The sequence below is a fragment of the Ostrea edulis genome, chromosome 6 (genome assembly GCF_947568905.1).
Source record: "Ostrea edulis chromosome 6, xbOstEdul1.1, whole genome shotgun sequence".
In the NCBI taxonomy this organism is placed as follows: domain Eukaryota; kingdom Metazoa; phylum Mollusca; class Bivalvia; order Ostreida; family Ostreidae; genus Ostrea; species Ostrea edulis.
The window spans coordinates 3,242,017-3,261,077 of record NC_079169.1 but is presented as its reverse complement, the minus strand read 5'-3'; the positions used below and the strand labels follow the sequence as shown (position 1 = coordinate 3,261,077).

At 34.4% G+C, this 19,061-nt stretch overlaps 1 protein-coding gene across 1 annotated transcript; it reads left to right on the top strand.

Annotated features, from left to right (window-relative positions):
- The first annotated feature begins 1,066 nt into the window (after window positions 1-1,066).
- Window positions 1,067-8,743, top strand: LOC130047022 (cell death abnormality protein 1-like). Its single transcript, XM_056141137.1, has 5 exons — window positions 1,067-1,205; window positions 6,452-6,601; window positions 6,909-7,023; window positions 7,535-7,575; window positions 7,951-8,743. Exons 1-5 carry the CDS (start codon window positions 1,067-1,069, stop codon window positions 8,229-8,231), a joined length of 726 nt encoding a protein of 241 aa, XP_055997112.1. The 3' UTR covers window positions 8,232-8,743.
- The last annotated feature ends 10,318 nt before the right edge of the window (window positions 8,744-19,061 follow it).

Here is a 19,061-nt window from a genome sequence, read left to right as displayed (position 1 = left end):
GGTACACTATGACGTAAATCGGTTGACGTGTTTGGTTGACACGAGAACAACCGAATAAATATTGTAGTAAAGACATCGAGGACGCTGGTTGTCGCCTACTGTCCACCTGTTGTAATGTCCTGTGGACGCCTTATTTACGCCTGCACCCATATATTTGTACGATAACTTTAAAATCATTAAATAACACGGCATATTTCTCTTCACATCGAAATAGGCTATCTAGATACCTCCTGTGATTTCAACATGTTCATCAGTGCCAAGAAAACTGACTGAACGGAGGTATAATATGTGAAGGCAGATATTCATGAAGGGTGAAGGTAACGAACAGTGATCAATTTCATAACTCCTATAAGCAATACAAAATAGAGAGTTGGGCAAACACGGACCCCTGAACACACCAGAGGTGTGATCAGGTGCCTAGGAGGAGTAGCTATCCCCTGTCGACCTGGCGCACCTGCCTCGAGTCCTACATCTTGATCAGGTAAACCGAGGTATACGTAGTCGAAATCAGTATGCCAAGAAAGGTCTAACAATCGGTATGAAAGGCGAAAACAGCGAACAGCAATTAATTTCATAATACGTCACACAGCATTTGAGCCAATGCTAGGTATTGGCAAACTAGATCGCTATAACGACCATAGCATTTGTGAAATATTGACTGTTGAAACCACTGCACCATCAACTTGTTTGTCAGTAACCTACTTCGATTTAAAAACTAACCATACGCAGAACAAACTCTTGTGTATCGAATCAATTGAGAGATTTAAACACCATATGATCCCACCTTTGGTATATCCAGGGGTCCGTGTTTGCCTAACTCTCTATTTGGTATTGCTTATAGGAGTTATGAGATTTATAACTGTTCATTAACTTCACCTTTGATACAGGTAATAATGGTATATTGCTACATAAATACGGGAAGTTCATGATGTTTCTACGATCTGCGATTGCTATTTGTTCGATGTATTTTTCACTAAGAAAATTTGCCTACGTTACATTTATATCATTATTGATTGAGTTTAGCAGATGAAATAGAAAAAAAGTTTTTTTGCATTAACATATCTTAATGATTTGTACAGCGTGTCTAGGATCATTTGGAGTGGACTGTAATACAACCTGCCCAGATGGATATTATGGACATGGATGTAAAACGATATGTGACTGTTTGCCAACTGAATCATGTCACAAAGTTCTTGGTTGTTTAGGTAAGTTTTATTCGTTAGTAATTTGAATGAACGAAAAAGCACATGGTGCTAAATTCATTTGACTTCACTTGAAACTTCCAAGATTGTGAGAACTTTACATTTTTCTTTATTTGGGAAAACTCCAAACAAAAATATACACTTGCATTTAGAGAATACTTTACAGGTATTAATTAATCTTATACTGAGAATGCACCACTCTGTGATGGCTAACAATGGTGCAGATACGATCATGATACTGTTATTGATAAACAAATAATAATCAAGCTAAACAAAATAAGTACCTTAATTTGATTGATTGATTACATATTGTTTAACGTCTCTCTCGAGAATATTTCATTGATATGGAGACGTCACCATAGACAGTGAATGGCTCCACAATTTAAATCTATGCTCGGCGCTAACGGCCTTTGAGGGGAGGGATCTTTATCGTGCGACACCTGTTGGAACATGGGACCTCGGTTTTTGCAATCTCATCCGAAGGACCGCACTATTTAGTCGCCTTTTATGACAATCAGGGGGTATTCAGGACCTATTCTAGCCCGGATCCCGACTGGACAAGTACCCTGGATAAATTAACATAAGGATCAGAATCTTTTCTAGTGATGGGAATCAGCATTCTTACATAAATGTAGCACTGACAACACATTGCTATAAACAGTAGTATTCTTGTCAAATTACCAATCCAACTTACATATTGTAACGATATGGCAATCTTCAGCGGGTTTGTTGTTTTCACAAAACGAAACAGAGTACGGAAAGTTGAAGACAACACGCAACGATTAATCTCATAATTCCAATAAGGAATATGAATTTAACAGTTGGGCAAACACGGATACCTTGGGATTACCTGATTGAAATACATAGATCACGGCGGATGCGACAGATTGACAGGGGATGCTTACTCATCCGAGGTCATCCGCCGTGAGCTCTTTATGTCAATTAGGTAATCAAAGTAATCCAGTCAAAATCAGTGTGTAAAGAACGTCCTAACAATTGATATTCATACAATATTAATTGACAGAGACGTTCACTGGCCAGCTGCAAAACGACGAGAAAACGCTCAAGTAGCGGACATCGATGAAAGCACCATAAGCTACTGCGTTTGCCCAAGAAGTAAAAAACTTAAATTTCCAGATTCGTATTTCCTTGTCATTACTTAATCTGATTGCACCGATACGTAAATATCTGGATATACTGGGATCTAAAAAGAACTAATGTAATCATACAATTAATCCAGTTTTAAAGAATGAAAAACTCGAAACTTAAATATTTGTGAAAAGGGTGTTACATATGAAATGTAAACACATGCCTTCCATTGGTAAAAATCTTCATAAAGCTTATAGCGTTCTAGTAGTAAATTAATGTTAATGACCCACAACAGGGACGTGCTTAGAGTATTTATAGGTTCATATTTCACTGACCACGAAGTTATCTGGAATGTATTACTTCTATTTTACATCCCAGAATCCTCTGGACGCAAGCGATGGCTCAAAATGTTTCGTATCATAATTAACCAGCCCGTGGATTGACTAAAAAGAGTAGTATGATAGGGATAAGATCTTCATGATAGCAAATATCTACTATATCACCATGCATATGTTGTACATGTTAAAACAAGCATAACGAGACCATGGCAAGCAAGAAGCGAGATAAATTTGTATTAAGAACGCGATAGAAAGGTATGGTCGTAGAACAAAACACAGTGCAGTCGTTAACTTATTCATTTTAACTAAAATTCTACCACGTTCCCACTACGATCCTTCTATGTTCATAACAAACTACAAGCGTTCTATGATCGGCAACAGCATACTGATATCGTCGAACAGTCTTCTAGTTATATGTTACATTGTAATATGATCTTGTATGTCGTGAAGGTAACGCAGTATAAATGTCGTAAAATCGGCCGCTGTCAGATCTGAGTTTGTATTGAAAGCGTGTCAAGAGCGCCTTTGAGTAGAATCATCGTAGTACGGTCGTAATGAAGACTTAACTTTGTCAAATTGTTGGGTATCGACGCCAATACAAAATTGATCTATCAGGCAATGATTGCTCAGCCCTATCACTACCTCTACCCTAAACCTATAATATACGGGTGGTTAACATATGTATGCTCAATAAAAGTACTGCTACAACGTACATTTGATGCGATGCCCTTTCTCTCCTGGGTGTTGGAATGATACAGAATCTTTGCTGCTAACTGACCTTAAGTACATAGTATAGGTCTAAGTTTATGACACTTTATCTTACGCTGGAGACGTTCACACCTTTTTATGAAACGCCCAAATTCTCGACATCCTGTATATAAACACCTGTGTTATTCCTACCACTCGTCGGTACATTGTTTCACGGCACGTGCATCACAATTTCACCAAATAAAAGAAGGGTCATGAACAACGACAATCACATGCCAGTAATTTCAATTTGATAAACAGCAGTTCAAAGAAATGTGTACCATAAGCAATAGTTTATTTTTACGTAAGGTTTTCATTGTAATTAGGAACATATGATTAAGGTCAGCTATATACATGTACATGTTTACATTGGATATGAATTTCATTATGTACTCAACTGTGAAGCAATGTGAGCAAAGAATAAAATTTTTATCACTTAAACAAATAAATATTAAAACTATCTTTACTTTTAAACAAACCTTTAGAAAACTCCGTACTTTCATTAGGAAAATTTCATTAGAATGCCCATACTTCACATTAATAATAACACGTTTTTTAAAGGTTTTTTTCTAACTTGATAAATACTTTATTACACACATGTATTATTTACTAAATGTATATATAACAGCTTTTTGTCTTTACATTTTTCTATACCATTGCATAATGGTGATGAGATCCAATAAATTGAATTGAGTACATGTAGTCTTGAAATATCACAAAGTAAAGAGTTGACAACGATTGAAATAAAAATGCAGACGTTTTCTCGTTTATTCAGTAACTCAATAACTTGCGCGTCTTCTGAATGAAAGTTGTAAAACAAACGTACTAGGTTTTGGGCAGTTATAACATAATACGGGGGTAAAATTCATCTAATCTCCGCTAGCAATGGGTTTTGAGTCAACTGTGCCTTCGTGCACGAATAATCTCGGCTAACGAAGATGAAAAAAAAAAAAAAAAAAAACCTATTTTTTATGATTACCAATGCTCTCTCTCTCTCTCTTACTTTTATTATCTAATGCATCTAAAGATTAAATTAAAGATTTTAATAATCGATAGCGTATATGAATAAAAGCAAATAATCGTTAAGTCATTTCTGTTTATATTTATATTAGTTTTTTTTTTCATGAACTAGTTGCATTTGACACCGAGGATTTACATCCTTAAATATTGATTACAAGCACGTAGAATCGGAGAGGGTGTATTTTGAAAACTTGAAAGGTTTCCGTAATCGGACAATTTAAGCACCATTTTTGTTGTTATTTTATTGCTTGTCAAGAAATTTACACAACTTAACCGGCAACATACCCCTTCTGATACATTGAAAAATATAAGTAATGTTAGCACGGGGCTCTATAAAGTTCAATCTGCAGTTTGGTCATACTTCGTCATTCAATAACTTATTCAAAATAAAAAAAAATGTTTGTCGGGTTAGCGGTACTATGATGTATGACTATAACAATGACCTGTGTATAACTTGTACATTCCATGCAAATTCGAAGGGGTTTTCGCCTCAGTAGAACAATGGGAGTCAGCTAATCCGTGTATTTGAAATCAACAGAAGCGCTTAGCTTCTTGCGGAAAGTGTGAAATATATTGGGTCGGCGTAAGATACCCGTGATCTTAGACTAGATCTGATATCGTGCCGACCCAATATATTTCACACTTTTCATGAGAAGTCAAAACCCAAACTAGCTAACCGTAATTTAATTATACTGTGACAAAGACCCTAGGAATTTGCATGGTATATACTTATTATACAAAAATCATTGCATTATCCAGACACTCCCGATGAACATTTTTTTTTATGAAAACCTCTATCAAAGTACATCGAACATAAGTCTCGGTCAAATGTAATTAACTCGGGATTTTAAAAATAAATCATTCGATGGTTTGTATTTTTGCTTCTATTAATTACGTAATAAATTAATTCCAATTTGTTAATCATCGACAATGCTCTAATTTCTATATTGGATAAAGTTATATTTGTCAAGATGCATATCAACACAATATGATGGAGGTAATTATGTTAAACAGCGCATTTGTCACACAGAGAGAGAGAGAGAGAGAGAGAGAGAGAGAGAGAGAGAGAGAGAGAGAAAGAGAGAGAGAGCACATCGGTAATTATTAAATATCCCTATCACATGTTGTACATGTATGTTTTTCATTTACTGAATATACTTATTAGCATTCAAAACAGGAATTGCCTGCAAGTACGCATTATTTAAACATAGAATTTTTAGAATATTTTAATGAAGAAAGAAGACTAAAAGAAAAAAAGTCAAAACCAGGTTTTCTTAAAAACATAATATATAGTGTTTGGTATCGTTGGAATCGGCTCAATATGCTGAAAAACAATATAAGTATCGGGGGGAAAATATTGACATTTTTTCTTTTCTTAAAATTCCACCCTTATCTTGATTATTTGACATGCGGCACATTTTCACATCTCCCGCAAGGCGCCCGTGGCCAGAACAAAGCTCTTAGCAGCTGTGTGTATTCGCAAATAACACACACCGTGGAACACGGAGGACACGGTGTATCTCCGTGGATTTCCCTCCGTGGTCTTTCCACGGTGGGGTGTATAAAACTCGTGTCGTGTACTGTAACTGAAAAAATTGTTGAGTGTGCGGAAAACATCAATCAATCAATCCAACATAGTTTACTTTAATATTTATGCATATTGTATATGTGTGTCATTAGTTTCCTTGTGTAATGATGTACTGAGATCATTTTGTCACTGGTTTTGTTGCATTGTTACTTTAAATGTCACACACAAATAAATACAGGCATGTTTCGTATCACGTACATGTATATATCAATGTTTTGTTCTGCAAATAAAACCGTAATCAATATTTTCTTTCTATATCTTTTTAATCATATCTGGAGATATGAATATAAGACTGCATTAAAATTTTACAAAAGCGTTCTCCTGAAATTAAAGACAATATCTTGATATACATGTACATTATATTCCTCCTACTAAATGTAAAGTAAAAGACATTGACAAAGGTTTCCTATCATAACACAACTGGTAAAATGAATAACAGATATAGGAATTTCTGTATTGGTTTTCAGCCTGTATTCATATGACTGGATTTTTTGGAGAAAACTGCAGTGAGCCCTGTCCTTTTGGATTCTTCGGCATTAATTGTCTTGAAAAGTGTAACTGTAGCAGTGGTACGCATTGGTGTGATAATATTTCCGGTTGCAAGCTTAAAGATAGTGGTATGCATATCACAATTTTTGAAACTAATATGAATTTATGATTTGATATCAATAAAAATATACAGACAAAGTGCTGTATGACACTTAAACTCCTAGTAAATTTTACTATAATTAATTGATATGTGATGAGATTTTGAATAGAATGAATGAAAGTACTGCAGCATACATGTATAATACAAACGATGTATGTAGATCTGCAATTTGAAATAGAAAATTATCAAGATCATGTCTGAAATGTTTACATCGAAAGACAAATATTAAAAGAAAATATACATATGTAAGATGTTATGTTTTTCAAAACATACAGTCGATGTGAATAATCGGAATCAGGAAAACAAGACAAAACATTTAGCTTTCGTGGTCGTGGGATCAATCATTGGAACTTCGGCAGTTTGGTTTTTTATATATTTAATGTGGAGCTGGTAAGTAAAACTCATTTATTTACAATTAATTCAAAGAAATACAATAATGAATTTCCAGCGGAAGAAACCATCTATTCATAGCCTCTTCAAAACAGAAATAACAGTATATGACATACACAAGGATATCCAAGGGTACAGTGTAGCAGGGTTAAATATACAACTCAGTGTGTACATGTATATAAACATTTAAAAAGGTATACTATTTTATTATGATTTCGAATTTCCTCATTTTAGGATTTTTAAAGAATTGTAGAGCGCATAATTATGTCGCGCACCTGTCGTTAATCCTTGTCAGTATGATTAAGACAGGTATTGACTTGTGGCTGTTTAAAGTTGAATCTAAACGTGTATTATCAGGAATTATCATAACAGTTTATTTTACTATGCTGGATTGAGCGTTCTACATATGGCCCTTAAACAATTTACTATAAATATCGGATCTGAATGTAATATATATTAGTTGACGATTTGTACATGTTAGCAAATTTCTTTTTCAATTTGAAATGTGCAGGAAACGAAGATCGAATAAAACGATGAAAGTTACCATGAAAGGTAAACTTTTTTTTCACAAGTAAGCATTTTCAACAGACATAAATGCATGCACCTTTTGTTCTACCCCTATTTTTAGAATATACCATTTTCTGAATACGTCTGTGGATACCAGAAGCTACACATCTTTTCTAATTAGAAATATGTATATATATACACTATAATACTCAACCAAATTAAGCCCACAGTAAAGGATGTGCTTTGTCATATCTTTATCCTTTAATGATTGCAACTGTTGGAGAACATAATCCCTACATTATAATTTTGAAAATAGTCGCAGTGTAATCTAACATTTCAAAGAAAATAAAATTTTCCTATGAATATACGCCTTCATTGTCAATTATATTTCCATGAATCCAGTGAGTTTGTGTGTTTCAGAGGATGAACATTCTGGCAATAGTCTAGGTGAGTCACAACGGCAACGGGAATGTAAGACACCATCAGTGGAATCTGGAAGACATGTACGCTCTAAATCACTTCGACTTGAAGCTAAGAAAACAAAACCTGTAACTCGTTCAAAATCCCATTCACAAGACACATATGGACGATTCAATAGGCATTCTGAAAACTACGACCACTTAGACTTTCTTGGACATCACAATCAGCCGTCAGTGTCTGCTTTCAGTAGCAATTATAGCAAGATAAAACTGAAACCATAATATCGATATGAAAGCACTGAAACCTTTCTGAGGAAGAGTAGCAATATGTCAATAGTTATCAGCAACAATTTACATGATTAGGAAGACGAAATTATCGCAGAGCTAAAACTGCGGTCATTGTATAAACGTCGTTCGTACAGTATATAAAAGGAACATCAGAAACCCGAGGAGACTGCTATTTGCGAACCCGTATTTAGCAACATTGTTGAATCCCAGGTGCATCCTTCATGACGAAAATGCGTCTGACCTTGCTGAAAATGTTGTTCAAGTGAATGAGCTTCAGAGAAAACATGTTCTTATTTTATATTCTAGTACTTAGATAAGATTGCTTGACTTTCACTTTTTAAGAAAACCCATTCCTAATACCAGATGATTTGAACAATTTGAAGACAGAGATTCTAGTGTTTGGTATAGAAGTTTGGTTGCTTTGGGGGGGGGGGGGTCATTCAATGAATTTTGATGACACTCTAGTCTCAATCACAATGTATATCCAATATAAAAAATGGAATCCATCACACCATTTTGTATGTCAAAACTTTATACTTGATTCGAAGGTGACAATTCAAGAAAATCAAACGAAAGTAATATAAAAGTTTAGATATCAGTCCACTGCAAAACAATTCAGAATCTATTCTTTCAATAAGGTGCATACAAATTCGATATTGGTTTGTAAATGACAACAATAACGTGGAATCATATTAAATTAAAAAAACGAGGTATTTTAGAAATTAATGAAATAGAATTTGAGAGAATTTAAAATCATAAATACTAATTAGGACAAATCGTTGTAAGATACAAGTACTGGGAAGTCTAAATACAAAGCAAGACTTCCCGAAGAATAACTCTAGAACCATAGTTCTGGGTGAAACGTCAAACTGGGAAACGGTCCATTGTGTTGTTTTCCTTTTATAACTGGTACCAACAGACGGTGCCAAATCTTTATTTCCCTCATTTCGAGGCTATAACATGGCCAGTAAGAAACTGCTACATATGTAAGTCGTCGTAATTCTGGACTCGTAATTTGTTCCGTATTAAGGAATAACTAATTAATGAATTCACTCGTGAAAAAAGTAAATTTAATGAACATTCATTTTGTATTTTTATTCATTGGAAGATGCACATTTCAGCCGTAAATGTAAACATTTAATTCAATGTTAGCTTTCTTGTCTGTCAGTTTATTTGTCTCGCTATATGGTACTATCGTTCCAAAAAATAGCGTATTACTTCATTTGATGCAAGGTGAAGATAACGAACAGTGATCAATCTCATAACTCCTACAAGCAATACAAAATAGATAGTTGGGCAAACACGGACCCTGGACACACCAGAGGTGGGATCAGGTGCCTAGGAGGAGTAAGCATCCCCTGTTGACCGGTCACACCCGCCGTGAGCCTTTGATCGCACGTGCAAATATTTTCATAGATATCAATGAAACCGGTTTTACCATAAATTTGTGGTACTTCTCCTACAGCTGGTGACGCCTCAATTTGAGAGAAATATTCTCGACGGGATATCAAACAAAAAGAAACAGGCACTTTCTATTTTATGTATTAGGTTTGATGGGGCCGTGACCTAAGGAAGGCTTAAACAATGACCTGACAATATCAACCTTCCGGTCACAAAGCTAATGATCTAAGTACTGAGTTACTGGGATCGGTTTACCATATGTTGTGATTGTCATGTTGCCAGTGGACTGACATAAGAAGTTGCATGTCTTTCAGATGCGACTATGCGATAGGCGTTGGCATGGTAAAGAATCGGTATCGGTCTTCAGTGTTATGAATATGTCAAACTTTGTGCCACTTTACACATATTGGTGATGTCGACTCTAGATTTATACGAATGGATATTTGTTAATGAAATGCAAAGAACAGAATTATCTGAGTTATTTGTGAAAGGTGAAGATAATTCATGAAGGTGTATGTCGCTAATCATAGAAACCAAATCACAACCTATTTAAAATTAATTGAATGGAATTACAATCTGATACGCAGTATTGTTGAAATAGTGAAAAGCTTGATAGTAAATGACAACAATATTTTAAGCAAATGGCTAGGAACGTATTAGTACTTCATGATGTTATTAACAATGTATGTCAAGTATCCAGAAATTGCTTGTTTTTTGTGAATATGTTCGAATTATTTATATAATTGCATATCCTTTTTCATATAATTATTGTGACTGTACATGTGTGATATCGACTTTCTATTTTGGATTGTATTTAAATCACACCTGTATTGAAGTGTCGCCTGTGGGAACCAGCAATGTCCTCTATAGAGAAGTGACCTCTTTTAAAAGAGATACATATTTAGTTACAGAAGAAATGTATTTTTTTCTAGTTCCTTGAACAATTATAGAATACTTGTTTTATATGTACATGTATATAAATAAATATAGAATTTTAACATGTTGATTTATTTGGAAGAAGAGAAAACTTATTCAGTGAAAAATCGATGATAACGAAGAGTGTCTCATAAATGCCAAAAATAGGACTTTAGGACTAGGGCATACAAAGACCTTTGGAAACACCTGTAGTCATAATCAGGATGTTTGTTTTACGTCTCTTCGCGAATTTGGTGGTGCCTAGGAAGAGTAAAAATTTCCTGTGGACCAGTCACATTCGCCCTATATATGGAGTAGTCAGTAGGCAAACTCGGTGTGTAAAGAAAGGTGTACAGATTAGTATGAAATACGTTAGATACCTAATGGAAGATTGTGTTTGCAAATTACAGAATTAGAATGACCATAGAATTTGCGAAATGTTTGTTTCCAATGAGATTGTTGAAAGCTGTGTAGCATCAAGGTTTTTGTTAGTAGCTTTCTCAGAGCTTGCTGGTAATAATGGAATATTGCGATATAAACATAGGATGAAGAAGATAAAGGTTGTCATAAAGTCGAGTTGTTGGTTTGCCACAATCATCTATGACAATTGACAGCTGAATAAAGGTAACCACTAATTTTGACTTGTAGATATGTGCACATTGAAGAGTCATTTGATACCCCTGTGTCTGAGTGAATCTAAGGGCGTTGGTCAGAAGTAGATCAGATGGGCGAAAACCAAATGTTAGAGCGTTCTTAGCATACTAATTCTGATTACGGATAACTCCGTTTACCTAACAAAATATAGGGTTCATGGCCGGTGTGACCAGTTGACGGGGGATGCTTACTCCCCCTGGGTACATGATTCCACCTCTGGTACCTACAGGGATCATGTTTGTCTCTCTAATTTGTATTCATTAAAGGAATCATGATATTGATCATGTTTGTCATCTTCACCTCTTATTTCCAGTTGCTTTCTATAGCATGTACAGATTCTTTCAACAGTATATGTATATCTGAATGCGCAACTTATAGTACACCATTATGAAAATAGCTCAAAAGTATATTGGATTTATTTATTTATTATTTAATTAGTTACTGTTTTCCGCCACATCTAACAATTTTTCAGTTATCTTGTGGCATCCAGTTTTGGGATCACCCTAAATATATTTATAATGTAGCAAACCATGACCTGCAAGCTGAAAATTTATTGAATGATGAATAGTGATTCTATCGAAAGAGGCATGTTTAAGGTCTAACCATATTCTAAAGAATCGCATTCCTTCTTTGTACATTATGTTTAGAACATGCAGAAAATAAATGAGGGTTCATTACAATTGATATATGTTGGTTCATATATAAGACTGGTGAAAGGTGAATATATCGAACAGTGATCAATCTCATAACTCCTACAAGCAATACAAAATAGATAGTTGGGCAAACACGGACCCCTGGACACACCAGAGGTGGGATCAGGTGCCTAGCAGGAGTAAGCATCCCCTGTCGACCGGTCACACCTGCCGTGAGCGCTATATCCTGATCAGGTAAACGAAGTTATTCGCAGTCAAAATCAGTGTGCCAAGAAGAAAATTTCGAGTAAATTCATTGACACTTTCAGGCTTATCAATCGGCATGAAACACGTCAGATAGCATTTGACCCAATGATAGGGTGTATTGACGAACTAGATCGTTATAATGACCATCGAATTTGCAAAATGCTGACGTAAAAGGAGACTGTTGAATCCCATTTATCAGCATCTTGTTTGTCAGTAACTTACCTCGATTTAAAAACTGAGTATACGCAGAACAAGCTCTTGCATATCGAATCAGTTGAGATATATAAACACCATATACAGGTGATAATGGAATATTGCTACATAACTATGAAAAGTTGACGATGGAGAATCTGAAATCATTCCGTTTGTCATACAGTTGAGTTGTCAGTTTGCCGTTAATGTCTACTTTCAATAAAATATCTAAACATGCAGCAGAAGTGGACGACTCTGTGGTGTCCTTTATTTCGAGCTCACAGGGATATATCAAATCATATGAATGAAAGCTATTATTGTTAATAGACAAAACGCCATCGATATATCTAAATCTCTAATTGAAGGCCAGAGCGAGAAATGTTTTCAATGTATAATGCATAATAATAAGTTTTCTTGACCCATGATGGTATAAAAGTTTAAATGAAATCACTAACATTATTGCTTAATTAACAATGCATGATACGTTTTCTTAACCATGATGATTCAGGTCATTATTTTTTCCCGACGAAAGTGTTTCCTTATTAGGTATTTCAAAATATAGATATACTAATTGAATTTTGCATACTCAAGTATTCTTTTCTTAATCGATAAAGATTCATGCCATTACTATTTCTACAAAATTGTTTTTTTAAATACTGTTTTTAGAATATAAATATACTAATTGAAATTACATACTCATGTATTTTATTCCATAACGTAATTTTTGATGGTAAGAACTTTGGACGTAGGAGACGGTTTTTATTTTATAGAATGTTAGATCTATTACAGGAATGTCAATTATTTATACGGTTATAGGGCTACGAAGTAGGAGTTAAAGCATATGATAAAGATATGTTGGTAAATTTTCTTTAATCACTTTGAAAACCATTAATTTATGAATTTTCCTTTGAGTGCTTGATACGAATATATGTCCCATCCAAATTCTTTATACAACCTTGATCGAGATAAGTTTACTTGCATTTCTGATATTATAAGAACAGTTTCAATTTTCCAGTCACCAAGTAATAATATATCACTTGAAAAAGTGAAAATAACTAACAGTGATGAACCCCATAAATCACATACATGTAAGAATACAAAATACAAATGTAACAGTAGAGCAAACACAAACTGTGGAACACCACCGACTACAGTGTAAGAGACGAAAAATTCAACTTTTGTGTCACTAACTAGGATTTAAATGTCCAAATGAAGGTAATTCTTTACACTTCTTTTCTTGCAATGAGGAATTCGGTCTTATATAATTTGGTTTATTAAGACTGATACTGAAAGTCTTCGAATTCATTTGGAAACGATCAATCTATTAACTAAGACAATTTGGAAGTACTACATACAACATTATAGGAATACTATACTTGAAAACTTGTAACACTACAGTATGGATGTACTCTAGCCAGAAAATACATTTACTTATTATATGTAAAACTTATACGGTACCAATTTTGATGCACCAGATACGCATTTCGACAAATAATGTATCTTCAGTGATACTCAACCGAAATGCTTGAAATCCGAAATAACAATGAAGTTTTAGAGCTATATTTTAGGGAAAATCAGTGTGCCAAAAAAAGTGGAGTCAAAGTAGTTTAAGGATAAGAGCTATGCGTAAGGGAGGTAATCCTTAATTTTGAAATGAATTTCTAAATTTTATAACAACAATTAAATATACATCCGTATTTTCAAGGAAATACTTATGAAATGTACGACTATGTATTGCTCAGAATATATTTCTATACAATACATTTGTGATGACTTGTAAGTGTATAGAAGTAGGTTCATATAGACACTCTGCTCTTTCATATTTTTATATTTTAAAGTAATATAACAGTCTTTATTTATTTATTATTTGAAGCACATTCAATTGAGAATTCTAATTGACACGTTACAGCATTGCAATGATCAATGAATAAATCTAATATCTGTGTATTAGTCAAAAGTAATTCGAACAGAGAAATCAAAGTATTGAATGAATTATCACAACATATACTCAGTACTAGTTTCATGACATATTTCATACTCCAACATAATCTAACGCAGAAAATCCACAGGGAAGTAATTTGTTTTTAATTATAGCATTATTTCAGGAAGTTATTCACGTGTTATTCGTTGTAATCAAATTGGGTGAGATTTTATATGTCAGCATGTAATAATGATCTATTGAAATCTGGATTATAACATCATAATGTTTAATGTTGATACATGTACATTTCTTCAACAAGTCCTGCAAACCGACATCGCGATGATCACATTTTGACTGCGGATAGCTCCGTTTACCTGATCAGGATATAGGGTTCACGGCGGGTGTGACCGGTCAACAGTGGATGCTTACTCCTCCTAGGCACCTGATCCCACCTCTGGTGTGTCCAGGGGTCCGTGTTTGGCCAACTATCTATTTGTATTGCTTATAGGAGTTATGAGATTGATCACTGTTCGTTATATTCACCTTGCATGTAAGCATAGACGTATAGTCTGAATGAATAAAACATAAAGCATAATATCATTATCATCCGTATCAAAAGAATGTTTTCTTGATATAGATTTGTTTCATATATCAATGCTTTAAATGTATAAAGATGCTGAAGGTCTTTAGTAATGATAGTGTGATGAAACTAAGAGCATTCAAATGATAGGCGTTTATAATTAAATGTCATATAAAGCTAGGCCAAAAAGGAAAGGAATGGTATCCATCAACTTCTCAATAATGCTAACACATCTCTATCCTGTGAAAACTTCTGTATTGTGGTGTCGTGGGGATTCATGTTAGAAAACGTCCTCAGTACCCCTTGTTTGTCGGAAGAGGCAACTGAATGGGCCAGTCCTTAAAGATGAGATCCCAAACACCAAGCACCCGTGTCAAAGCAGGTGTGGCACGATAAAGATTCCTAACTGCTCAGAGGATGTAAACGCCGAGCATAGGCATAACTTTTCAGTACCGGCAATGGTGACGTCTCCACTTCAGTGAACATTTCTCTTGAGGGACGTTAAACAACACACAATCCGTATTGTGTTACCACATCACTTATTGCTTTAATACTTCTCTATTGCGTTACCACCTTTGATTCGTATTAACACTTTTCTATAACTTAACATTTCTATGTTGTATAAACACTCTATTGCGTTAACACTTTACTATAACTTAAAGACGTTTGCACCTGAGATATGGAGTAATATAAATTCTTTGGGAAGTATAGGAGTATAGGAGTATAAAAATAAACGATACATTGGATGGAAGAGAAACTGTAATATCATTCAGAATTGAACTTTTTGATTAATGAATCTTTCCGCCACAAAATGTAGTCCCTGTCAAACCCTTTCAAACTTTGAATTGACACCCAATTTTTCAACTGGATAGGGTTCATCAATAGATGTGTAATATATTTCCACCATCCTGCGCAGTTGTACTCAAAAGCTCAGGAGCTAACTTCCATAATACTTTTTAATTGTGTTGAAACTTAGCTAAACTCTTACCACCTATCTATTATGATAACACATTGTGGTTTCTTTGGATTTGTGTTAATATTTTCCATTGTGTTAATAGTTCTCCTCTATATTTCTCCATTATATGAACACTCTTCTATCACACTAACAGTTAATATGATAACATTTCTACATTATTTAACTCTTCAACATTGTTCTAAACCTGTTCTTTCCTTGTGTTAAACATTCCGCCAAAACATGAACTTTTACACTGTGTTAACACCTCTCCATCGTCCCAACATTTCTATGAAAGGTGAAGATAACGAACAGTGATCAATCTCGTAACTCCTATAAGGAATACAAAATGGAAAGTTGGGCAAATGCGGCTCCTTAGATATACCAGATGTCAGGGACCAGGTGTCTTGGTGCCATATTGTGTTCACAACAATGTGTGAACAAATATCGAACATATTTTGAATGTATCAACTCTCCACTTCTGTCTTAACACTTCTTCATCACGTTAACACTTTACTAATACATCAACACTTCCCTATTGTGTTACCACCTTTCCATTGTGTTCAAAATTCAATAAAATTGTGGCATTGTGTTAATTTTTTGGAGTATTTTAAGACTTCACTATCTTTATTATGGTTAGACTATTGTACTCGAATATAGATTTCTAGCGATGATTTCAGCTTCTCCATCAACTTCCAATATTTATGTAGCAATATTGCATTATCACCTCGATATGGTGTTTATGTCTCTCAACTGATTCGATACGCAAGAGCTTGTTCTGCGTAAGGATATCTTTTAAATCGAGGCAAGGTACTGACAAACACGTTGATGGTACAGGGGTTTCTACAGTCTCGACTGAACTAAGCATTTCAGATATTGCATTGTCGTTATAACGTTCATCAATACAACCTATCATTGGGTCAAATACTGTCTGACACGTTTCATACCGAATGTTAGGTCGTTCTTGGGACACTACTTTTGACTACGGATAACTCAGTTTACCTGATCAGGATATAGGGCTCACGGAGCGTGTGACTGGACAAAAAGGGATGCTCACTCCTCCTAGGTACCTGAATCCACCTCTGGTGTGTCTAGGGGTCCGTGTTTGTCCAACTTTCTATTTTGTATTGATTATAGGAGTTATGAGATTGATCACTGTTTGTTATCTTCACCATTCATATACTGCAAGAAAGTACTCCATCATAAAACAGAATCTCCCAGAAGATGTCTGGTTTCAAAGCTTGTTTTCTCTATTCTATTCTAGTAGAATAAATTTCACTCCGTATTTATTGCTGTTTTGTTTATGTTTACAGAAAATATTGAAAAGTTACATCCATTAGGATATTTGAATTATTCGTATCTGAAAATGCACTGTACAACTGTAGAAGTAAATGCTTGAATACATTATATCAACACAAATGTAAAGATAAGTGTATATATGTTTGTGTCATTTAAATTAATTCTCAGAGTACATGTATATGCTTGTGTTAGTAAGTTCTGTAGCTTGAATAAACTTTAAGTGGTTGTATATTGTGTAAAATCTCGCTCGCAGATTTTTCATTTAGAGAAAACAACAGAAATTAATACTATTTACACGAAAAAGGACCGGACTGTAAATACGGATAGTCACAGTATTGAAACCTCTTATTGATAAACGAATCTTATATAACATAAGCAAAATAAGTACTGAGGATAGATCACCCATAGCATCAGTAATCTTTCCCATTGACAGAAATTAGCTTAGCTAGATGGAAAGTTGAAAATAACAAACGGTGATCAATTTCATAAATCCAATAAGAATACAAAATTAAGACTAGGACAAACACGAACCCTTCTACATACAAACGTGGGGTAGGTTGCCTGGGGAGGGTAGATATTCTATCTTGGCCGGTCGCACATTTCGCACTTTACATCCTGGTAACTTGAACGAAGTAATATGTAGTTAAAAGCAATATGTAGAACACTGTTTAATAATTAGTGTAAAACACGTCAGACAGCATTCGAAGTAACGAATGTTGTAATTTGAAATCAGATCATTATAACGACCAAAGAATTTGCAAAATGCTGAATTCATACGAGACTTTTAAAACCCCTCTAACATCAACCTACTTGTAGGTAGTCTGCCTGCATTTATAGCACTGAGAAGAAGTAAAATCATTATCAAAAGTAGTTTATTTTATTACGTAGTTTACATTTACTTAATGGAGATTGAATACTTTGTGCAGAATTAGGCGTTAAAAGAAATAAAAAACAGTTTCAGATGAAAGGTGAAGATAGGGTTCAAGACGTCAGTAAACAATGAAAAGGGGTTGTTTAATCTTCCTAGTCATCTGCTCTCACCTCCAGGAGTCCATTTGCCTTCTGCTGAGATTGATCACTATTCCTTATTGTCACATTTTCATCAAAATAGTTTACTTCAAAATTTAGCAAACCCGCTTAGTTGAATTTCGAGAATCTTTAGCTAGTTTACCATTTTCGAGAAAACAATGAAATCACAAGTATGAGATAAATTACAGTTATATTTTTGTTGAATCGATAGGCACTTACATGTTAGTTTCATAGAATGGATATAACGTTGATTTTAATCCAGTTCCGGTAACAAGGTACACGAATTAGCTCAAAATATGAAATGAAAGGTACACGTATGTATAACAATTGAAGTAACATTATTGTCTTTGTGAACCAATTGTAAAGACTTAATCTGTAAAATTAACAATTAATCCTTATAAAGAAGTATTTCCTTGAACGCAGAAGGATTGTGTCAGTGTTTTAAATATACTCCAAACTTCAATGGACATACTAGATATTAACAGCGTGAAAAGGGCAAAGTTTGTCACATCATTTATATGTATGACTTGAACTTTGACTATTCAATGAAACTATACTTCAGAAATGAATAACAGTGATTATTTGATAATTTGATTTGTTTTGTCGTCATTTGCAAGGAATAAGACGTGCAATACATAATGATGTTTGGTCCCAGTTGTGTTATACAACTGTTTTATCTTTTTAATTTCTGTTACTCAGATGTTCGAGAACATTCATCATGCTATAGCCGGTAAGATTTTTGAAAAGTTCTAGTTTTAAGAATACTGTGGAATGGTTATATTTTGCGAGAGCTCAATTCTAGTTTGGAAATGACCAGATCAAGTGATTAAAAGAAGATTACAACATACCTATTCAATAATATTGCCTAGACGTTTATATTTATCTTATGCATGGACACGATTATGAGAGTTGTAACCGAGTCCACATACAAAATTACGCTATGGCTATTCTATAAAGAAACCAACACTGCCTATACAACCTA

What these genes read in the sequence shown, in the direction of transcription:
- LOC130047022 (XM_056141137.1), top strand. Translation starts at nt 1,067, where the DNA reads ATGATTTGTACAGCGTGTCTAGGATCATTTGGAGTGGACTGTAATACA. An exon ending in CAAAGTTCTTGGTTGTTTAG is followed by an intron (nt 1,206 to 6,451) that starts GTAAGTTTTATT and finishes ATTGGTTTTCAG; the next exon opens with CCTGTATTCATATGACTGGA. An exon ending in ATATATTTAATGTGGAGCTG is followed by an intron (nt 7,024 to 7,534) that starts GTAAGTAAAACT and finishes TGAAATGTGCAG; the next exon opens with GAAACGAAGATCGAATAAAA.